The sequence below is a fragment of the Melanostigma gelatinosum genome, assembly GCF_949748355.1.
Source record: "Melanostigma gelatinosum genome assembly, chromosome: 21".
In the NCBI taxonomy this organism is placed as follows: Eukaryota; Metazoa; Chordata; class Actinopteri; order Perciformes; family Zoarcidae; genus Melanostigma; species Melanostigma gelatinosum.
The window spans coordinates 7,745,534-7,765,676 of NC_136654.1; the positions used below are offsets into that span (position 1 = coordinate 7,745,534).

Below are 20,143 nucleotides of genomic sequence, written 5' to 3' on the forward strand. Positions count from 1 at the left end.
GGAGAAGTAGTTTTGTTTTAAATGGACACCAGCCAGTGATTTATATCAAAGTTTATGCTTGCAAAAGTTGAATCCAGATAACCTTTAACTCCTGTTAAATTGTTTGTTGTGACTTTTGAAGTTTACTGGAGCGATGAGAGCAGTTAATTACGGTAATAAAACCGTTCTCTGAACTTGTTTAATAAAATGTTCATCGGTGTCAGAAAGCAAACATAATTGGGAAGAATATGATGCAACCATCTCTTCAATTGTTAATACACTTTTTTTTAATATATTATTTATTTATGTTGAAAGCTGATCTCATTTTTCATTTATTTATTTTTAATCATGGCCTCAAGCTGCAGTTGTGAAGGTAACATGCTCTGTTTAAATCTAATTTCGTCCCGGCTGGTGGTCAAAAACACTAAAGAATTCATATTCACAGCCTTCTTCTACATACACTTGCAGATCAGTCATAATACTCACATACATCTTGAGTTCTGCATCATTTAAATCTCACACAGCTTACATTTACTCACAAAACGCAAGAGGACAAGCTGTTTTGTCAGCAATGTCTAAATCTCGGCTAATGTGTAAAGTGACAAAATGTTCCCTTAAAATGGGGGCATGCCATCGACTTGCTTTCTTTTTTTTCCACTCAAAAGTGCTTACATGCAGCCCCCGGTGATGTGCAGCCAGCCACATTCAAAACTGAATGCATTAAAAGTACATTGACCTGCAAAAAGGCTTGAAAGGGAAGTTGAAAATGAAGATTTATTTTAGTCTGATGTTGGTTTGTCTTCATAAAGTCTTTGTACAATACTAGTACTTGGCTAGATTAGAAGAAATACTGTTTTATTGAATATTTTGTACAAAAGTGTCAGAAAGCCTGTCAAACTACCACATGTATGCGAATGACAATGTTGCATCTTAAATAACTTTTACATAAGCAGGTTTCGAGGCTGTAGTTTGAACTTTATGCTATCTACCAATTATGGTGATTGTATATTATCATGGCCACTATCTGGAGATATAAAACTATGAATGCCTGATTTCATAAAGTGAAGTAACAAAGGATTCCGGTCATGGATGAAACAAGGTCCTGATGGTGTAAAACCTCATTAATAAACATGAACTCATTGTTATTTTGACAGTGCTGTGTTTTCCGAATCGTTTGGCTGCTTTATTAATGTAACCGCATGGGCTGTAAATCAACAAACCTGTTGAAGTCTTAGAAAGCTTTAATTAGTTCTGATTTTGAGCAGGAGACAGAGACTCGAGGGAAAGGTTAGAGAAAGAAAAGAAAACAGCTAAGAGTACAGAGAAACTGAGAGGGAGGAGGGTCGAAGGGATAGGAGGAAGAGATGAGCTGTCGTCGTGATCATTTCAGAGAATTTATGGCCTGAATTCTCTGAAAGACTGGATATATGAATAAGAGAGGCCTTCGCCAAAAAACAGTCAACAAAATCAAATCATCTAGCGAATGCATCACAGAAGAGTCGTTATTCCGGCTCTTTTGAGATATTGATTTTACATATCAAGGACACCTCCTTCACACTCATAACGCTTCATGAAATTCCCCCGGGATTCAAGATTTATTGGAAAAACAACATCAGAGCTGCCCCTTTGTTGAGCAGAGACACATCTTTAGTACACTGTAAAGCATTTTCCTTCATGAAGACATTAACATGAATATCTTAAACAGCCATTGTCAGGATCCAGGATCCCTGTCTGACCCGGTGTGTGTTTCCCCTGATCTCCTCTCCTCATGTGTCCTGTCATTCCCCTGTTTGTTATTGTGTGCCATGTGCTCTGTTTGTCCTCTGCCTCCAGACACCTCCCATGGCCGCACCCTTGATTGTGCACATCTGAGGACACTCCAGCCGATCACCTCCTGCAGCCTGACACACCAGACTCAGGGCCCACTAATGAGTCTCCTGTGGTCTTGCGTTTGGGTCCTACCTGTGAACTCCCGTGACAGCCATATACAAAATATATTCTTTGCGAACAACATCCAAAACCCTCATTCTCCCATTACTTTACAAGTTACAATCAGCATTCCTCTCCATTTACACCTCATCCAAACCTATAATTAGCCAAATGTTAAACAACAAGTTGTGTGTCTAATTTAAAGGTGGGAAAAAAAATTGAGAAGAGAATAACATAAAGCAAAAGATTATCGAGTCCAGCAGTTTCAGTCTGAGTAACGTTTAAAAACAACTGAATTAGGTCTGTCGGGTGATTACACAGACAGAACATTAACTGCAAGAGTGACCTTTAATCATCCAGTAGTGCACCTGTTCTTTCACAGCAAAGCTCACGGGACAAATGTCTGAGCCAGACTGACATACAGAGCTTTCTAATAAAGATTTTTTTTGTCAAAATTGGAGAAAAGTTCTTTGGTGACAGATATGGATTATTTCAACATTTTTGGAAATATGCTTATTTGCTTCCTGCCAGAGGGTTAAAAAATAACATTGCAACACCGTTAAACATAAAGCTAGAGCAGTGGTCGCTTAGCTTAGCTTAGCGTAAATACTGTAAACCGGGAAACAGCCAGCCTGGCTCTCAGTCTGGCTCACTAATTAACATGTTCTATCTTATTTGTCTAATCCATACGCAGTGTAAACACGACAAGGCTTTGTTTCACAAGATGAGCCAATAACTTCTCTGAGGCAGGAAATAGCCCGGCACACAACCCCACACAGACACCGAAGAAAACCACAACTTTTTCTGTTTCAGAAGTTGTTCATTCAATATTTCTGTTTTTTAGCAGCGTTTAATGAGCTGCATTTCCCATAAGCCCGAGACCATCATGACTGCAAACGTCACAGCTCGACAGACGTCCATGGGCCATGGTGAGTTCAGACACGTTTGTGATATCAGAAAGAGCTAAAAAAAAACAAAAAACTCAAAAGTTGAAATTGGATTTTGTTAGCATTGGCTCGATGCTCCCATTTGATTCCAGTATTAATGCAAAGCTATAAACTGAAGCTAATCTCTTGGCTGCAACTTCATGTTTAACACATATGAGAGCTATATCATTCTTCTCCTCTCACTATTTTTAAAAGAAACCAAATGTGTTTTTCTCAAAATGTTGACAGTCCATGAAATCAATCTGCAACCCCAGCAGCAGTGAAATTGAGTATCTCACATAACACTGACGTCAGCCATTACAGATTCACGTTACGTCTGCACACACACACACACACACACACACACACACATTACTCACTCAAATCCCCTCTGCCTCCACACACGCACGTATACACATGCTGACACCCCCATAAGCAGTGTTAGATCTCCACCATGTACAGCCCCAATTGTAATCTACCAGCCAGTTGCTAGGCAACGCCGGAACTTGTAATAGCACTCGGGTATCATGGCGGGTGGGGTGGGGTGAGGGTGAGGGTGGGGATGGGGGGTGAGGGTGAAGAGGTTGCAAGTTAAAAAAAACAAAAAAAGATTCAGGAGGTAGCATGTGGGGGGAGAATGATGACGGTCGACCATCCAACAATCTGTTTAACCATCATGGGACAGTCAACGCCAACGTCATTTCTGACACGAGCAGTTCTACAAGAGGGGGTACGATGTGAGGGGACTGATGACCAAATATCTCTTGCATTCAGTTTCCCAATATGTTCTGATAGAAGTAAGGGTGGGAGAAGGGATGGGTGCAAAGATTCAATATTTTAAAACCAAACTGCGGCTGCAACTAACAAGCAACGTTTATTTATTTACCAGACAGCATCAATATCAATAGTCCCCATAGCACGAACAACAAAATGTAGTCATGGCAGCACGGTTCCTTATTAATTGTCCGAGTCGTGCTTAAACGCAAAAGGTTCTCTGGCTCTCTAGTTTTATATAAATTATTATGTATTTCATTGTCGATTCAGCTTCTTATTATTTCCTTCCTTAATTTGTTCTGTTAAAACTAGAAAAATGAAACTAATGCCCAATATAGTTTCCCAGATTCCATGGCGATGTTTTAAAATGTCATGTTTTATTTCACATTCCAAAATATTCTTACTTTAGTTTAGTTCAGCATCATATGTGACAACAAAAACATTGAATCCTTACATTGGAAGCGGTATCTTTTTTGCGTTAAAAAGGCTTAAAAGATAAGTTGCAAAGTTAAAGAATCGATTTAATAAAATACTGAAACTACTCATGAATCCTACATTGAGCATTCTGCTACATCTTTGGTAGAAAGGCTGGATGTTAGGCAGGCAGGCAGGCTTACTGTACCCCCCCCCCCCCCCCCCCCCCCCACCCAGCGGAGGAGGAGCGCTTCAACTGTGCCAAAGGGGACAATTTAAAAAACATCACAATCACATGAGGAGAAATGTCTCTGGCTTTATAATTAGCAGTGGCGAGTGGAGACTATCTTTGATGCTGTTTGGTTTGGCTGCAGTGCAACAGCGTAATGGGCTTGTTCATTATCCTGTTTCCAGTTGTCTCTGAAGTACTTTCAGGAGGAACAACATACATTCATAATTCATGCAGGTTTTAGGGTAACAGCCTTTATCGAAATGTAGCAAACATGAATCCACTGCATTGTATAAATGACACAACAGTTGAAAGAATAGTTTTATATTTTGTGAAAATCCAGTCATTATGCTGAGCTAAGCTGAGAGAATGGTATCAATCTTCTCTAACTCCAGGACAAAAAGGAAAACAAGCTTATTTTCCTAAAATGCTGAACGATTACTTTAAATCACAGTGTCGTGAACAGAAACTCAATGAGGCTGTTTGGAAACTGGACAGATTTTCAGTCGAGAGCCATTACTGATGAGGTCATATGTTTTCTCATCCTCTCTGGAGCACTCGCACTCAAGCACACATGCTCACAGCAGCAAGGTCCCTCAGCTGCAACAACAGTGCCAAAGTCTGAAACTGTAGGCACCACCACAGTTCTCCCAGGCATATCTGCACATGGACCATTTGTTCTTATTGCACCATGGTGCCTCTCTCGGGCTCTGCTCGCCATCAGCCTTGATGGCCCCTGACAACTCATGTGACAAATAGCCTCCAGGCCCACCTCTCTCCTGATACCTCAACTCCCCTCAACAAATGGCACTTCCTCTTTGATGACAATCGTCTGGTAGCGAAGACTGACCGTGTGCATCAGCCATGGGGGATCACTGTCTGGCGTGGGGATCCACCAGCTCCCAGCGTCAATCACCGAGTCTGTGTTGTAGTGAAACCATGCCACCCTGTGGAGGGAAGAGCTCCAGAGCCCGTCAGATTGATGAACGGATCACAAGTCTAGGATCCAAAGCTTGATTTTTTGTAATGTAATGCTTCATTTATCCCTTTATCAGGGGTGTAACTGTTCACAAAACTCACGGTTGGGTTCGGTACGATACAGTGGAGCCACGGTTCGGTACGTTTCGGTACAGTAGAAAACTATAAATGCCAGAGAAATGTACTTGATTTTAAAATGTATTTATTCATTACAACTAACATCATGAAGTTATTCTTTGACTTTGAACAATGATGGAACTATACCTGAGTGACCCATCTTCTGGGGTGTCTTCTTAGCAACACATAAGCATAAAAAACAAATATGTACATTTACACCACATTTACACCGTCTTACATTTACAATCAGCCCTTTGAGGGCCACCGCGATGCTGATGTGGCCCCAGAGTGAAAATGAGTTTGAGACCCCTGACTTAGACACTTAAATGTCAGTGGAAACAGAATATTACAATAGTTACATTTTGTTTTTCTCATAATAACACTGATAGTGTATATACATTACTGTGTGTGTGTGTATATATGGTGTGTGTTTCTCTCAACAAATCATATGAAAAGACACAAACCAGCAATGAATTGCTCTTGAAACAAGCATGACTCTGTTTAAGGTAAAGTCAGTTAATTTAAGGTAATATTTCAGTTTTTCAGCAACAAAATTTTTGGTGGACTAAAGTTATTGTTTGTCAGGGGAATCGTCTCATTTATGCACCAATACCACACAGATGAATCCAAGTTGAGATCTGTGTGCTGCAGCTTTGTTAAAGGTGAGTGCCTATGAGTCAATGGCCCAATCCCAATATCCCCCCTGAACCCTCAAACCCTGAACCCTCAAGGACTTCGCGGGAGCGCGCCTCAAAGTCCGTGAGCCCGTAAGGGGGGGGGGGGGGGGGGGGGGGGGGGGGTACATTGAGATTGGGCCAATATGTCACAGAGAAGATTTGCCAAGAGTTTATTTGCGTCTCCGTCTTGCCAACTGGAAAGCAGCCTTCGACAATTGCCTTGCAGCTGCGTCTTTTTTTAGCCTCCACGTTTCCAGGGAGTCGAACCGGCCGGCTCGGGTTTTGAAAGTTGCGTGCAATAGCTTCAGTGAATGGAAGCTGGTGTTTGTTACGGGCCTTTCCGAGCTTCTCCTCTGAGCAGGGACGGAGCTCATTTGTGCAACAAACAAGTAGAAAGTGAGCAGTGCGGGAGCGGCAGCCAGCGCGTCGCTTCAGTTTGCAGCCCCGGTGTTAAGTTCTGTGTGTGGCCGTCTGGTGACGCTTGATTTCGGGGAAAGACGCGCTGCAATGGACCGGTGAGACTTCCACTGACCACAGCATGGAGACTTCCTGCAGCACGTGCAACATTTTACTGAACGTATTCTCAAATCAAGCCAGAGAGTAACGTGATGTCTAAGATGACTCGTTGACATGTCGATGTTTGAATGTTACATAAATGGTCAGAAAAGGATGTCTTCATGCATGTGTATGTGTGTTTATATATCATTTATTTGTAATGTCATTATTGTGAAGTATTCACTTGGCACAGTGTTTTTTATTTGCGTTGTGAAAAAGATAACGCTGGTGATGTTACTGGTGTTTTTCTACAAATCTAATTAAATATGAATATTTAAATGAAGAAATGATGTTGATAAAAACTCATAAAACATCTCCTCCTCAGTGCTGTTACAGTGAACATTGGACTGTTAAAAAGAGCATCTACATTTGCAATTTTCTGGTTTTATAGTTTCCCTTGAGTATCTTAGTTTCCTTATGGCTCAGTGGCAGACATACATCTGTTTGTTCTCGTTTGTCCCATTAGATCGGCTACAGTGGAGCACTATAAAGCAGCCATGTTGCTAAGTGGTGTTGGTGATGCTCTGGGATACAGGAACCAGCTCTGGGAGTACAATGAGTCGGGACCAGCTATTCATCAGGTCAGTGCAGGACCAATATGAAAAGAGGGGCTACGGTTGTGATAAAACTAAAGCACTGCTGAAGGTCTGCCCTTGCCCTTTCTCTCCTTGCAGGAGCTCAAAGAGCTCGGTGGTCTGAAGAACATCAAGGCCGAGCTCCCTGACTGGCCGGTGAGCGACGACACAGTTCTGCATCTGGCAACGGCTGAAGGACTGGCCACTGGTGAGGTTAATAGGACATTGAAACTGTCCCTCTGTTGCTTTTTTCATTTCAAACAAGCAATTTAGTGGATTGATTTGATAATCGGTGTCCTGTTAAGCCCTCACACACACACCGCACCCTCCTCATAACTAAAGGTTAAATCTAATTTCCAGCCTTGCCTTGATTTGCTGCTCTATTACGGCTCTGCACAAGTGAAATGAAAATGGTAGAAATTCAACTTGACCTTTTGCTGTGATAAGGCAAACAGCCATTCTTGTTAGCAGGCCCCTTTCATCTTTAAAAAGTTAATAAGGACAACATTTTGCAGTTTGAACAAGTTGGCTCTGCGTTGTCTCCCTCGTAGGAAAGGCGGGGGAGGAACTCATGCATGAGGTGGCTGCTCGATATGTGGAGGGTATGAAAGACATGGATGGGAGGAAACCAGGGCCTTCAAGCATTTTGGGTGACACAAAGTTCATTTTATAATCATATCACATTTATTTGTAGTCATGGCAGAGATCGGACTCACTCTCATTTGCCCTTAAAGGAGTCTCCCAGCTGAAGCCTGGAGAGGAAGGGGGCTACAGAGTGCCCTATAATGCAGAGGGGACGGGCTGTGGAGCAGCCATGAGGTCCATGTGCATTGGTCTCAGGTAGGACGGTTGTCCCATCACGTACCCAGCACTTAAGTCTCTAGTACCCATTCTTTAGGTGTTCTTGTATACGAAAAACTATCTACCCCTGTGATTATTGTGGCCAAAAGAATTAACGATAAAAACATTATTGCAAGATCCTGAAATATAATCACAATAATGCTATCAGTGAAATTCATATTTGACTTTGTTTATTGAGCGTTTTGTCCATTTCTTGGCGAATGAGTTACACTCTAAATACAATATGAGTGTAGGGAGGTGGAGCGAGAGTCTGTAACTATCATCTGATAATTACATAACTGTAATTATCATATGTGTATTTTTAATATGTCCATTTATAAATGTCAGAGTATATATTGCAACATGTGGAACAACAGCAAACAGCTCAGATCCCTGTCACTGTTTAAAAAACAATTTTATAAAAAATTGTAATCACTTAAGTTTATTTGATTTGATCGTTTTAGTCAAAACTGGAGAAGACCTGTGAGAGCATTTTAGGCTTTTTCCCATGCATATTCTTTAATTATTTATATTGTTGTTATTTTTTATGTGCTATGAAATCATTCAATCAATCAAAATCCTTCGAATATAAATACAATAACAGTCTAATCCTTGTGCGTTCCCGTTTTAATGTTCTCTCCTCCATGGTTATTATTTTTTAATTGTCAATTATATTGCGGTATTGCCTTCTCGAGCAGGTAGAGGGCAACTTGATGACTGAGCGAGGCAAAAGGAGATATGTTTAATTCATATCTTTTAAATGGCAGCTGATCCAGCAAATCTAAGCTCCTCTCTGTTTTTGGACTTTCATTTGTGTCCTGAAATCTGCAGGGTTTAGTTTTAGTTTGGGACATACTTGATATTTTTAGGAATATGCAAGGATATTTTATTCATGAAGGTAATTTATTAATCAGTAAACTCAATGTGTGTTACATCAAAAGGCACGTGTAAAACACCCTTCCACCCAAAAAAAACAAAGAACCCGGATTCACCTCTCAGACACAGACATTACTATGACTTGTTTCGACATACGATACTACGTCGAAAAAAGTAGTTTCTTAAAAGAAATGGCTTGATATATAAATCCTCCCAGTGATTGATTTGTTTTTAAAGTGACAAAGAGTTACTGACATGACTTTCAAAGTTAAGGTCAGAGTCCAAAATAACTCCTGACTTACTGTCTCTGAAACACGATGAGTAAGTGTGAATGCATTTCCTCACTCTGGTTTTTGGGATCTACAATGATCTGATGATTATTTCATCTATTAATTAAGTGTCGGGACAAATGTCCATCCCAGTTTCCCAGATCCTAAAAACAAGCTCATCTTTAGGTTGGAGAATCTGAGAGTGTTTGAAATTGTTGCTCAAAACGTGATTTAAACAATTAATCAGTCAACAAAATAGTTGCGATTAATATAATGTAGATCAACTAAGCAATGATTCCACTAATCGTTTAAGCTCTAAACTCATCACATTTGGTTGTAAAGAGGAATTAATCCGGATTTGGATGGGAGTCATCAGCTTTTAAATTGTTCAATTTCAATTGTAGAAAGAGAAATAAATATTCAGGCAGGTTCTGGAAAAGGTTAGGATGATTAAGCTAAATGAAACGTCAGTGGAGTAGCATTATTAAAAATGCATCGTGCAACTTGGTCTGGTCACCCAAGGACACAAAGAAAACGTGACATCAAACATTTCACAAACTCATTTACAGTTGAGGCACGCAGCTGCTGCTCTCATCCAAAGTCATTTATAATAAATGCAGCAGCGGAATATGTGTACACTCTTTGATCACTAAGCAGAAAATAACATAAACAGAGTTCCAGGGTGAAAGCATAAGCCAGAACCAGTAAAAACAACAACAATGTGGAGTCAATTAAAGCATGAAAATACAAAATAATTACTATGAACAGAAGGTTTTAATTCCAAATACTAACACAGAAAACATATTTATCTTCTATATGATGGACCTCATTAGGTTTATGGTGAAACCTTCAGCTACATATATCATAATAACACAATAAAAGCTGATAAGTACATAAATACTTTTCCCCCATCAGGTATCCGAAGCCTGACCAGCTGTTGTCGCTGGTGGCTGTTGCAGTAGAGACGGGCAGGATGACCCATCCTCACCCCACTGGTTTCCTGGGAGCCGTAGCATCGGCCCTTTTCACGGCATACGCGGTCCAGCGCAGGCCAATAACGACCTGGGGTCTAGGCCTGTTGAACGAGGCCTGTCCGATAGCAAAGAGCTTTGTTCAGGGTCGAGGCTACGCCGTGGAGGAGGCCGAGAGAGACTGGGACTACTTCTGTGACAAGTGGCAGTGGTATGAGCTGCTGAAATCAGGCTTTGTTATGTTGTCATGCTGTAGTCAGATGTCCTACATCAGCAAACTTCTATTAACCTGTTTCAGTAATCACATTACATTGGAGGATAATGTGAATGTTAGGAAAATCTCTTGCATCTGTCCACAGGTACCTGGATTCGAGGGGCATCTCTTGTGGGGTAGGGCCTGTGATTTGGCCCTCGTCCTATGGCCCAGTTGAGAGAGACGAAGCCTACAAGAGCTTCAGCCTGTCGGGCTGGGCGGGACGCAGCGGCCACGACGCTCCAATGATTGCGCTGGATGCACTGCTGGGGGCAGGTTCAGACTGGGAGGAGCTGATGAGCAGAGCAGGTTTTCATGGAGGTCAGAGATTCAAACAGGAAAATGTCTTTTTTGGAATTGTATAGCAGGTCGAAAACAGTCAAAAAAGTCATAGTAGAGCATGTCGAAAAATACTCATAAAAACTTCACAGTATAGCATGTTGAAAAATAGTCATAAAATCGTCACAGTATAGCATGTCGAAAAATAGTCATAAAATCGTCATAGTATAGCATGTTGAAAAAAGTAAAAAAGTCATAGTATAGCATGTCGAAAAATAGTCATAAAAACTTCATAGTATAGCATGTCGTAAAAAAAGTCATAGTATAGCATGTCGAAAAAAAGTTATAAAAACTTCATAGTATAGCATGTGGAAAAATAGTCATAAAATCGTCATAGTATAGCATGTTGAAAAAAGTCATAGTATAGCATGTCGAAAAATTGTCATAAAACTTCATAGTATAGCATGTCGAAAAAAGTTTTAAAAAAGTCATAGTATAGCATGTTGAAAAAAGTCAAAAATGTCACAGTATAGCATGTCGTAAAAAAAGTCATAGGATAGCATGTCGAAAAAAGTAAAAAGGTCATGGTATAGCATGTCGAAAAAAGTCATAGTATAGCATGTCGAAAAAAAGTTATAAAAACTTCATAGTATAGCATGTCGAAAAATAGTCATAAAATCGTCATAGTATAGCATGTTGAAAAAAGTCATAGTATAGCATGTCGTAAAAAAAGTCATAGTATAGCATGTCGAAAAATTGTCATAAAACTTCATAGTATAGCATGTCGAAAAAAGTTTAAAAAAAGTCATAGTATAGCATGTTGAAAAAAGTCAAAAATGTCACAGTATAGCATGTCGTAAAAAAAGTCATAGGATAGCATGTCGAAAAAAGTAAAAAAGTCATGGTATAGCATGTCGAAAAAAGTCATAGTATAGCATGTCGTAAAAAAAGTTATAGTATAGCATGTCGAAAAATGGTCATAAAATCGTCATAGTATAGCATGTTGAAAAAAGTCAGAAATATCATAGTATAGCATGTCATAAAAAAAGTCATAGTATAGCATGTTGAAAAAAGTAAAAAAGTCATAGGATAGCATGTCGAAAAAAGTAATAGTATAGCATGTCGAAAAAAGTCATAGTGTAGCATGTCGAAAAAAAGTTATAAAAACTTCATAGTATAGCATGTCGAAAAATTGTCATAAAATCGTCATAGTATAGCATGTTGAAAAAAGTCATAGTATAGCATGTCGAAAAATTGTCATAAAACTTCATAGGATAGCATGTCGAAAAATTGTCATAAAACTTCATAGTATAGCATGTCGAAAAAAGTTTAAAAAAAGTCATAGTATAGCATGTTGAAAAAAGTCAAAAATGTCACAGTATAGCATGTCGTAAAAAAAGTCATAGGATAGCATGTCGAAAAAAGTAAAAAAGTCATGGTATAGCATGTCGAAAAAAGTCATAGTATAGCATGTCGTAAAAAAAGTCATAGTATAGCATGTCGAAAAATGGTCATAAAATCGTCATAGTATAGCATGTTGAAAAAAGTCATAGTATAGCATGTCGAAAAATTGTCATAAAACTTCATAGTATAGCATGTCGAAAAAAGTTTTAAAAAAGTCATAGTATAGCATGTTGAAAAAAGTCAAAAATGTCACAGTATAGCATGTCGTAAAAAAAGTCATAGGATAGCATGTCGAAAAAAGTAAAAAAGTCATGGTATAGCATGTCGAAAAAAGTCATAGTATAGCATGTCGAAAAAAGTCATAGTGTAGCATGTCGAAAAAAGTCATAGTGTAGCATGTCGTAAAAAAAGTCATAGTATAGCATGTCGAAAAATGGTCATAAAATCGTCATAGTATAGCATGTTGAAAAAAGTCAGAAATATCATAGTATAGCATGTCATAAAAAAAGTCATAGTATAGCATGTTGAAAAAAGTAAAAAAGTCATAGGATAGCATGTCGAAAAAAGTCATAGTATAGCATGTCATAAAAAAAGTCATAGTATATATAGCATGTTGAAAAAAGTAAAAAAGTCATAGTGTAGCATGTCGAAAAAAGTCATAGTGTAGCATGTCGAAAAAAAGTTATAAAAACTTCATAGTATAGCATGTCGAAAAATAGTCATAAAATCGTCATAGTATAGCATGTTGAAAAAAGTCATAGTATAGCATGTCGAAAAATTGTCATAAAACTTCATAGGATAGCATGTCGAAAAATTGTCATAAAACTTCATAGTATAGCATGTTGAAAAAAGTTTAAAAAAAGTCATAGTATAGCATGTTGAAAAAAGTCAAAAATGTCACAGTATAGCATGTCGTAAAAAAAGTCATAGGATAGCATGTCGAAAAAAGTAAAAAAGTCATGGTATAGCATGTCGAAAAAAGTCATAGTATAGCATGTCGTAAAAAAAGTCATAGTATAGCATGTCGAAAAATGGTCATAAAATCGTCATAGTATAGCATGTTGAAAAAAGTAAAAAAGTCATAGTATAGCATGTCGAAAAAAAGTTATAAAAACTTCATAGTATAGCATGTCGAAAAATAGTCATAAAATCATCATAGTATAGCATGTTGAAAAAAGTCATAGTATAGCATGTCGAAAAATTGTCATAAAACTTCATAGGATAGCATGTCGAAGAATTGTCATAAACCTTCATAGTATAGCATGTCGAAAAAAGTTTAAAAAAAGTCATAGTATAGCATGTTGAAAAAAGTCAAAAATGTCACAGTATAGCATGTCGTAAAAAAAGTCATAGGATAGCATGTCGTAAAAAAAGTCATAGTATAGCATGTCGAAAAATGGTCATAAAATCGTCATAGTATATATAGCATGTTGAAAAAGTAAAAAACTTCATTGTATAGCATGTCGAAAAAAAGTTATAAAATCGTCATAGTATAGCATGTCGAAAAATAGTCATAAAACTTCATAGTATAGCATGTTGAAAAAAGTCATAGGATAGCATGTCGAAAAATTGTCATAAAACTTCATAGTATAGCATGTCGAAAAAAGTTAAAAAAAAGTCATAGTATAGCATGTTGAAAAAAGTCAAAAATGTCACAGTATAGCATGTAGTAAAAAAAGTCATAGGATAGCATGTCGAAAAAAGTCATGGTATAGCATGTCGAAAAAAGTCATAGTATAGCATGTCGTAAAAAAAGTCATAGTATAGCATGTCGAAAAATGGTCATAAAATCGTCATAGTATAGCATGTTGAAAAAAGTCAGAAATATCATAGTATAGCATGTCATAAAAAAAGTCATAGTATAGCATGTTGAAAAAAGTAAAAAAGTCATAGGATAGCATGTCGAAAAAAGTCATAGTATAGCATGTCGAAAAAAGTCATAGTATAGCATGTCGAAAAAAAGTTATAAAAACTTCATAGTATAGCATGTCGAAAAATAGTCATAAAATCGTCATAGTATAGCATGTTGAAAAGGTCATAGTATAGCATGTCGAAAAAGTGTCATAAAACTTCATAGTATAGCATGTCGAAAAAAGTTTAAAAAAAGTCATAGTATAGCATGTTGAAAAAAGTCAAAAATGTCACAGTATAGCATGTCGTAAAAAAAGTCATAGGATAGCATGTCGAAAAAAGTAAAAAAGTCATGGTATAGCATGTCGAAAAAAGTCATAGTATAGCATGTCGTAAAAAAAGTCATAGGATAGCATGTTGAAAAAAGTAAAAAATGTCACAGTATAGCATGTCGTAAAAAAAGTCATAGGATAGCATGTCGAAAAAAGTAAAAAAGTCATGGTATAGCATGTCGTAAAAAAAGTCATAGTATAGCATGTCGAAAAAAAGTTATAAAAACTTCATAGTATAGCATGTCGAAAAATAGTCATAAAATCGTCATAGTATAGCATGTTGAAAAAAGTCATAGTATAGCATGTCGAAAAATTGTCATAAAACTTCATAGTATAGCATGTGGAAAAAAGTTTTAAAAAAGTCATAGTATAGCATGTTGAACAAAGTCAAAAATGTCACAGTATAGCATGTCGTAAAAAAAGTCATAGGATAGCATGTCGAAAAAAGTAAAAAAGTCATGGTATAGCATGTCGAAAAAAGTCATAGTATAGCATGTCGTAAAAAAGTCATAGTATAGCATGTTGAAAAAAGTCATAGTATAGCATGTCGAAAAATTGTCATAAAACTTCATAGGATAGCATGTCGTAAAAAAAGTCATAGTATAGCATGTCGAAAAAAAGTTATAAAAACTTCATAGTATAGCATGTGGAAAAATAGTCATAAAATCGTCATAGTATAGCATGTTGAAAAAAGTCATAGTATAGCATGTCGAAAAATTGTCATAAAACTTCATAGTATAGCATGTCGAAAAAAGTTTAAAAAAAGTCATAGTATAGCATGTTGAAAAAAGTCAAAAATGTCACAGTATAGCATGTCGTAAAAAAAGTCACCTAACCCTAACCCCTAACCCTAACCCTAACCCTAGCATGTCAAAAAATGGTCATAAAATCGTCATAGTATAGCATGTTGAAAAAAGTTAAAAAGTCATAGGATAGCATGTCGAAAAAAGTAAAATCGTCATAGTATAGCATGTTGAAAAAAGTCATAGTATAGCATGTCGAAAAATTGTCATAAAACTTCATAGGATAGCATGTCGAAAAATTGTCATAAAACTTCATAGTATAGCATGTCGAAAAAAGTTTTAAAAAAGTCATAGTGTAGCATGTTGAAAAAAGTCAAAAATGTCACAGTATAGCATGTCGTAAAAAGTTAAAAAGTCATGGTATAGCATGTCGAAAAATAGTCATAAAAACCTCATAGTATAGAATGTCGAAAAATAGTCATAAAATCGTCATAGTATAGCATGTTGAAAAAAGTCAGAAATGTCATAGTATAGCATGTCATAAAAAAAGTCATAGTATAGCATGTTGAAAAAAGTAAAAAAGTCATAGGATAGCATGTCGAAAAAAGTCATAGTATAGCATGTCGAAAAAAGTCATAGTGTAGCGTGTCGAAAAAAAGTTATAAAAACTTCATAGTATAGCATGTCGAAAAATAGTCATAAAATCGTCATAGTATAGCATGTTGAAAAAAGTCATAGTATAGCATGTCGAAAAATTGTCATAAAACTTCATAGTATAGCATGTCGAAAAAAGTCAGAAATGTCATAGTATAGCATGTCATAAAAAAAGTCATAGTATAGCATGTCGAAAAAAGTTTAAAAAAAGTCATAGTATAGCATGTTGAAAAAAGTCAAAAATGTCACAGTATAGCATGTCGTAAAAAAAGTCACCTAACCCTAACCCCTAACCCTAACCCTAACCCTAGCATGTCAAAAAATGGTCATAAAATCGTCATAGTATAGCATGTTGAAAAAAGTTAAAAAGTCATAGGATAGCATGTCGAAAAAAGTAAAATCGTCATAGTATAGCATGTTGAAAAAAGTCATAGTATAGCATGTCGAAAAATTGTCATAAAACTTCATAGGATAGCATGTCGAAAAATTGTCATAAAACTTCATAGTATAGCATGTCGAAAAAAGTTTTAAAAAAGTCATAGTGTAGCATGTTGAAAAAAGTCAAAAATGTCACAGTATAGCATGTCGTAAAAAGTTAAAAAGTCATGGTATAGCATGTCGAAAAATAGTCATAAAAACCTCATAGTATAGAATGTCGAAAAATAGTCATAAAATCGTCATAGTATAGCATGTTGAAAAAAGTCAGAAATGTCATAGTATAGCATGTCATAAAAAAAGTCATAGTATAGCATGTTGAAAAAAGTAAAAAAGTCATAGGATAGCATGTCGAAAAAAGTCATAGTATAGCATGTCGAAAAAAGTCATAGTGTAGCATGTCGAAAAAAAGTTATAAAAACTTCATAGTATAGCATGTCGAAAAATAGTCATAAAATCGTCATAGTATAGCATGTTGAAAAAAGTCATAGTATAGCATGTCGAAAAATTGTCATAAAACTTCATAGTATAGCATGTCGAAAAAAGTTTAAAAAAAGTCATAGTATAGCATGTTGAAAAAAGTAAAAAATGTCACAGTATAGCATGTCGTAAAAAAAGTCACCTAACCCTAACCCCTAACCCTAACCCTAACCCTAGCATGTCAAAAAATGGTCATAAAATCGTCATAGTATAGCATGTTGAAAAAAGTTAAAAAGTCATAGGATAGCATGTCGAAAAAAGTAAAATCGTCATAGTATAGCATGTTGAAAAAAGTCATAGTATAGCATGTCGAAAAATTGTCATAAAACTTCATAGGATAGCATGTCGAAAAATTGTCATAAAACTTCATAGTATAGCATGTCGAAAAAAGTTTTAAAAAAGTCATAGTGTAGCATGTTGAAAAAAGTCAAAAATGTCACAGTATAGCATGTCGTAAAAAAATTCATAGGATAGCATGTCTAAAAAAGTCATGGTATAGCATGTCGAAAAAAGTCATAGTATATCATGTCGTAAAAAATGTCATAGTATAGCATGTCGAAAAAAGTTAAAAAGTCATGGTATAGCATGTCGAAAAATAGTCATAAAAACCTCATAGTATAGAATGTCGAAAAATAGTCATAAAATCGTCATAGTATAGCATGTTGAAAAAAGTCAGAAATGTCATAGTATAGCATGTCATAAAAAAAGTCATAGTATAGCATGTTGAAAAAAGTAAAAAAGTCATAGGATAGCATGTCGAAAAAAGTAAAAAAGTCATGGTATAGCATGTCGAAAAAAGTCATAGTATAGCATGTCGAAAAAAAGTTATAAAAACTTCATAGTATAGCATGTCGAAAAATAGTCATAAAATCGTCATAGTATAGCATGTTGAAAAAAGTCATAGTATAGCATGTCGAAAAATTGTCATAAAACTTCATAGGATAGCATGTCGAAAAATTGTCATAAAACTTCATAGTATAGCATGTCGAAAAAAGTTTTAAAAAAGTCATAGTGTAGCATGTTGAAAAAAGTCAAAAATGTCACAGTATAGCATGTCGTAAAAAAATTCATAGGATAGCATGTCTAAAAAAGTCATGGTATAGCATGTCGAAAAAAGTCATAGTATAGCATGTCGTAAAAAATGTCATAGTATAGCATGTCGAAAAAAGTTAAAAAGTCATGGTATAGCATGTCGAAAAATAGTCATAAAAACCTCATAGTATAGAATGTCGAAAAATAGTCATAAAATCGTCATAGTATAGCATGTTGAAAAAAGTCAGAAATGTCATAGTATAGCATGTCATAAAAAAAGTCATAGTATAGCATGTTGAAAAAAGTAAAAAAGTCATAGTATAGCGTGTCGAAAAAAGTTATAAAATCGTCATAGTATAGCATGTCGAAAAATAGTCATGAAAACGTCATACTATTATAAAGTAGAGCGTGTTGAAAAATAGTCGTAAAAACTTCATAGCATGTTGAAAAAAGTCAAAAACTTCATAGTATAGCATGTCATAAAAAAAAGTCATAGGATAGCATGTCGAAAAAAGTCAAAACGTTTGTATAGCATGTCGGAAAAAGTTAAAAAAAAAGTCATTGTATAGCATGTTGAAAAAAGTCAAAAATGTCATAGTATAGCATGTCATAAAAAAAGTCATAGTATAGCATGTCGAAAAATTGTCATAAAAACGTCATAGTACAGCATGTTGAAAAAAGTTAAGTCATAGTATAGCATGTCGAAAAAAAGTTATAAAAACTTCACGCTATTATAAAGTAGTATAGCATGTCGAAAAATAGTCATAAAATCGTCATAGTATAGCATGTTGAAAAAAGTAAAAAAGCATGTTGAAAAAGTTATAAAAACTTCATATTATAGCATGTCAAAAAATAGTGATAACTTCATTGTACAGCATGTCGTAAAAAGTCACAGTATAGCATGTCGAAGAATTGTCATAAAAACTTCATAGTATAGCATGTCGAAAAAGTCATTGTATGAAGTCAAAAGGTCATATGTTGGAAAAAATCAGTCATTGCATAACGTATCGAAAGAATGTCGGAAAAAAGTCATAGTATGGTCTGTCTTAAAAAGTCATACATTCATTGAAAGGTTTATAGAAGATTTATTTTCATTATGCAACACAGGGTGCACAACAAAATGTAAAGAAAAACATGACACACAAACAGTATTTTATTCCGATGCAATTTTTTTTACTTGAGGAATGCAGACAGCAGCAACAAAATAATTATTTTTGGGAATATGTCCAACATCTTAACATTAAAAAGTTGACAGGGAATAGCTATCAACTGTAACTACTGTAGATTAGAAAACAAAGCATCATTGATGTTAATACGAAGGCCGTCTCCTCTCGTCCCATCCAGCACTTCATCCTGCTCTCTGCCCGTCAAGTTCAGCTTGATCCCGATGGAGCCTGGTCTCTGTGAAGACAGGGGCTACACTGACTCTTTATAACGTGTTATACAGTAACTAGTTTACGGCTTCCCACTTTGACGTTTTATGACATACAGTATTGTTTTATGACATACTAAGACTTTGAAATGAAAGTCATAATGAAAAAAAGTTATAAAAAAATGCAGGCTGTTTAAAAAGCCATAAAAACACACCATAACCAGGAATTACCACCTCGCGGTCGTCGGCTTCCACCAACCAGTCATGTTGCACTTTACATAACTATCTGCCAAAAACGTAATTTTATTTTATTATACCTTGTGTGAAATTGTCATTGACCACAACATTCTAGTCAGTTCCCCCTTGAGACCAAGTGGATGTTTGTGCCAAATTTGAAGAAATTCACTCTAAGAGTAACTGAGATATTACATTCACGTGAATGGACCAGATAGATGTACAAAAAAAAGAGTCCGAGTATAGTATCTCATAAACATCTCAGTATGTGAAGTTCTATTCCTGCTTTCCTTCCTGCCTAGGAGACAGTGACAGCACAGCAGTGATTGCATGCTGCTGCTGGGGTCTCCTCTACGCCACCCGAGGGGTTCCTGAAAGCAACTACTCCAACCTTGAGTACCGGGACCGCTTGGAGCGCAGCGCCGAGCAGATCTATGCCCTGTCGCACTGAGAAGGCCGCCACACAGCGTCCCAGCATCTTATACTGAGGAGAAACTAGGCCACGCGGCATGTGGTACATCGATCTAGAGAGCTGTCGCTGAGCCACAAATTGTGGCATCATACTGGCCTGAAGGGAAAGCAGAGTGCCCCACTAACCCAAAGAAGAGTCACTTCTGCACCGAGGACCGTGTGCCTCACCAGGCTGGTGTATAAAGAGGGTTCCCTCTAGTGACCATTTTAAATTAACATGCGTGAGTGGAACAAATTCAAGCCAATGAGAATCCAAAAATCCCCCTCGGAGGTAATTACTTCATTTTGTCAGCGTGACACAATAGCAAATGTTTAACGAGCTCTTGTTGTTGTGTAACGAAAAATAAATGTGTGTCTCATTATGAATGTTAACCGCTTCATGCAGTGCAAAACTAACACTCAAACAAGTACAATTAATGATACAATAAATTAAAACAAAGCTTTGAAGTTAAGTTGAAAACTTTATTTTTTTGGCCATTGTTGTTTTAATATTT

The 20,143-nt window shown here is 36.5% G+C and overlaps 1 protein-coding gene across 1 annotated transcript; it reads left to right on the top strand.

Moving 5' to 3' along the window:
* The first annotated feature begins 6,261 nt into the window (after positions 1–6,261).
* On the top strand, positions 6,262–20,063 carry adprh (ADP-ribosylarginine hydrolase). The gene is made up of 8 exons (XM_079293418.1): positions 6,262–6,538; positions 7,045–7,159; positions 7,253–7,361; positions 7,705–7,803; positions 7,888–7,993; positions 10,054–10,320; positions 10,469–10,683; positions 19,481–20,063. The coding sequence occupies exons 1-8, from the start codon at positions 6,531–6,533 to the stop codon at positions 19,627–19,629; spliced, it is 1,068 nt and encodes a 355-aa protein (XP_079149544.1). The 5' UTR covers positions 6,262–6,530; the 3' UTR covers positions 19,630–20,063.
* Positions 20,064–20,143: the final 80 nt, after the last annotated feature.

What these genes read in the sequence shown, in the direction of transcription:
- adprh (XM_079293418.1), top strand. An exon ending in CGGGACCAGCTATTCATCAG is followed by an intron (nt 7,160 to 7,252) that starts GTCAGTGCAGGA and finishes CTCTCCTTGCAG; the next exon opens with GAGCTCAAAGAGCTCGGTGG. An exon ending in GGCTGAAGGACTGGCCACTG is followed by an intron (nt 7,362 to 7,704) that starts GTGAGGTTAATA and finishes TCTCCCTCGTAG; the next exon opens with GAAAGGCGGGGGAGGAACTC.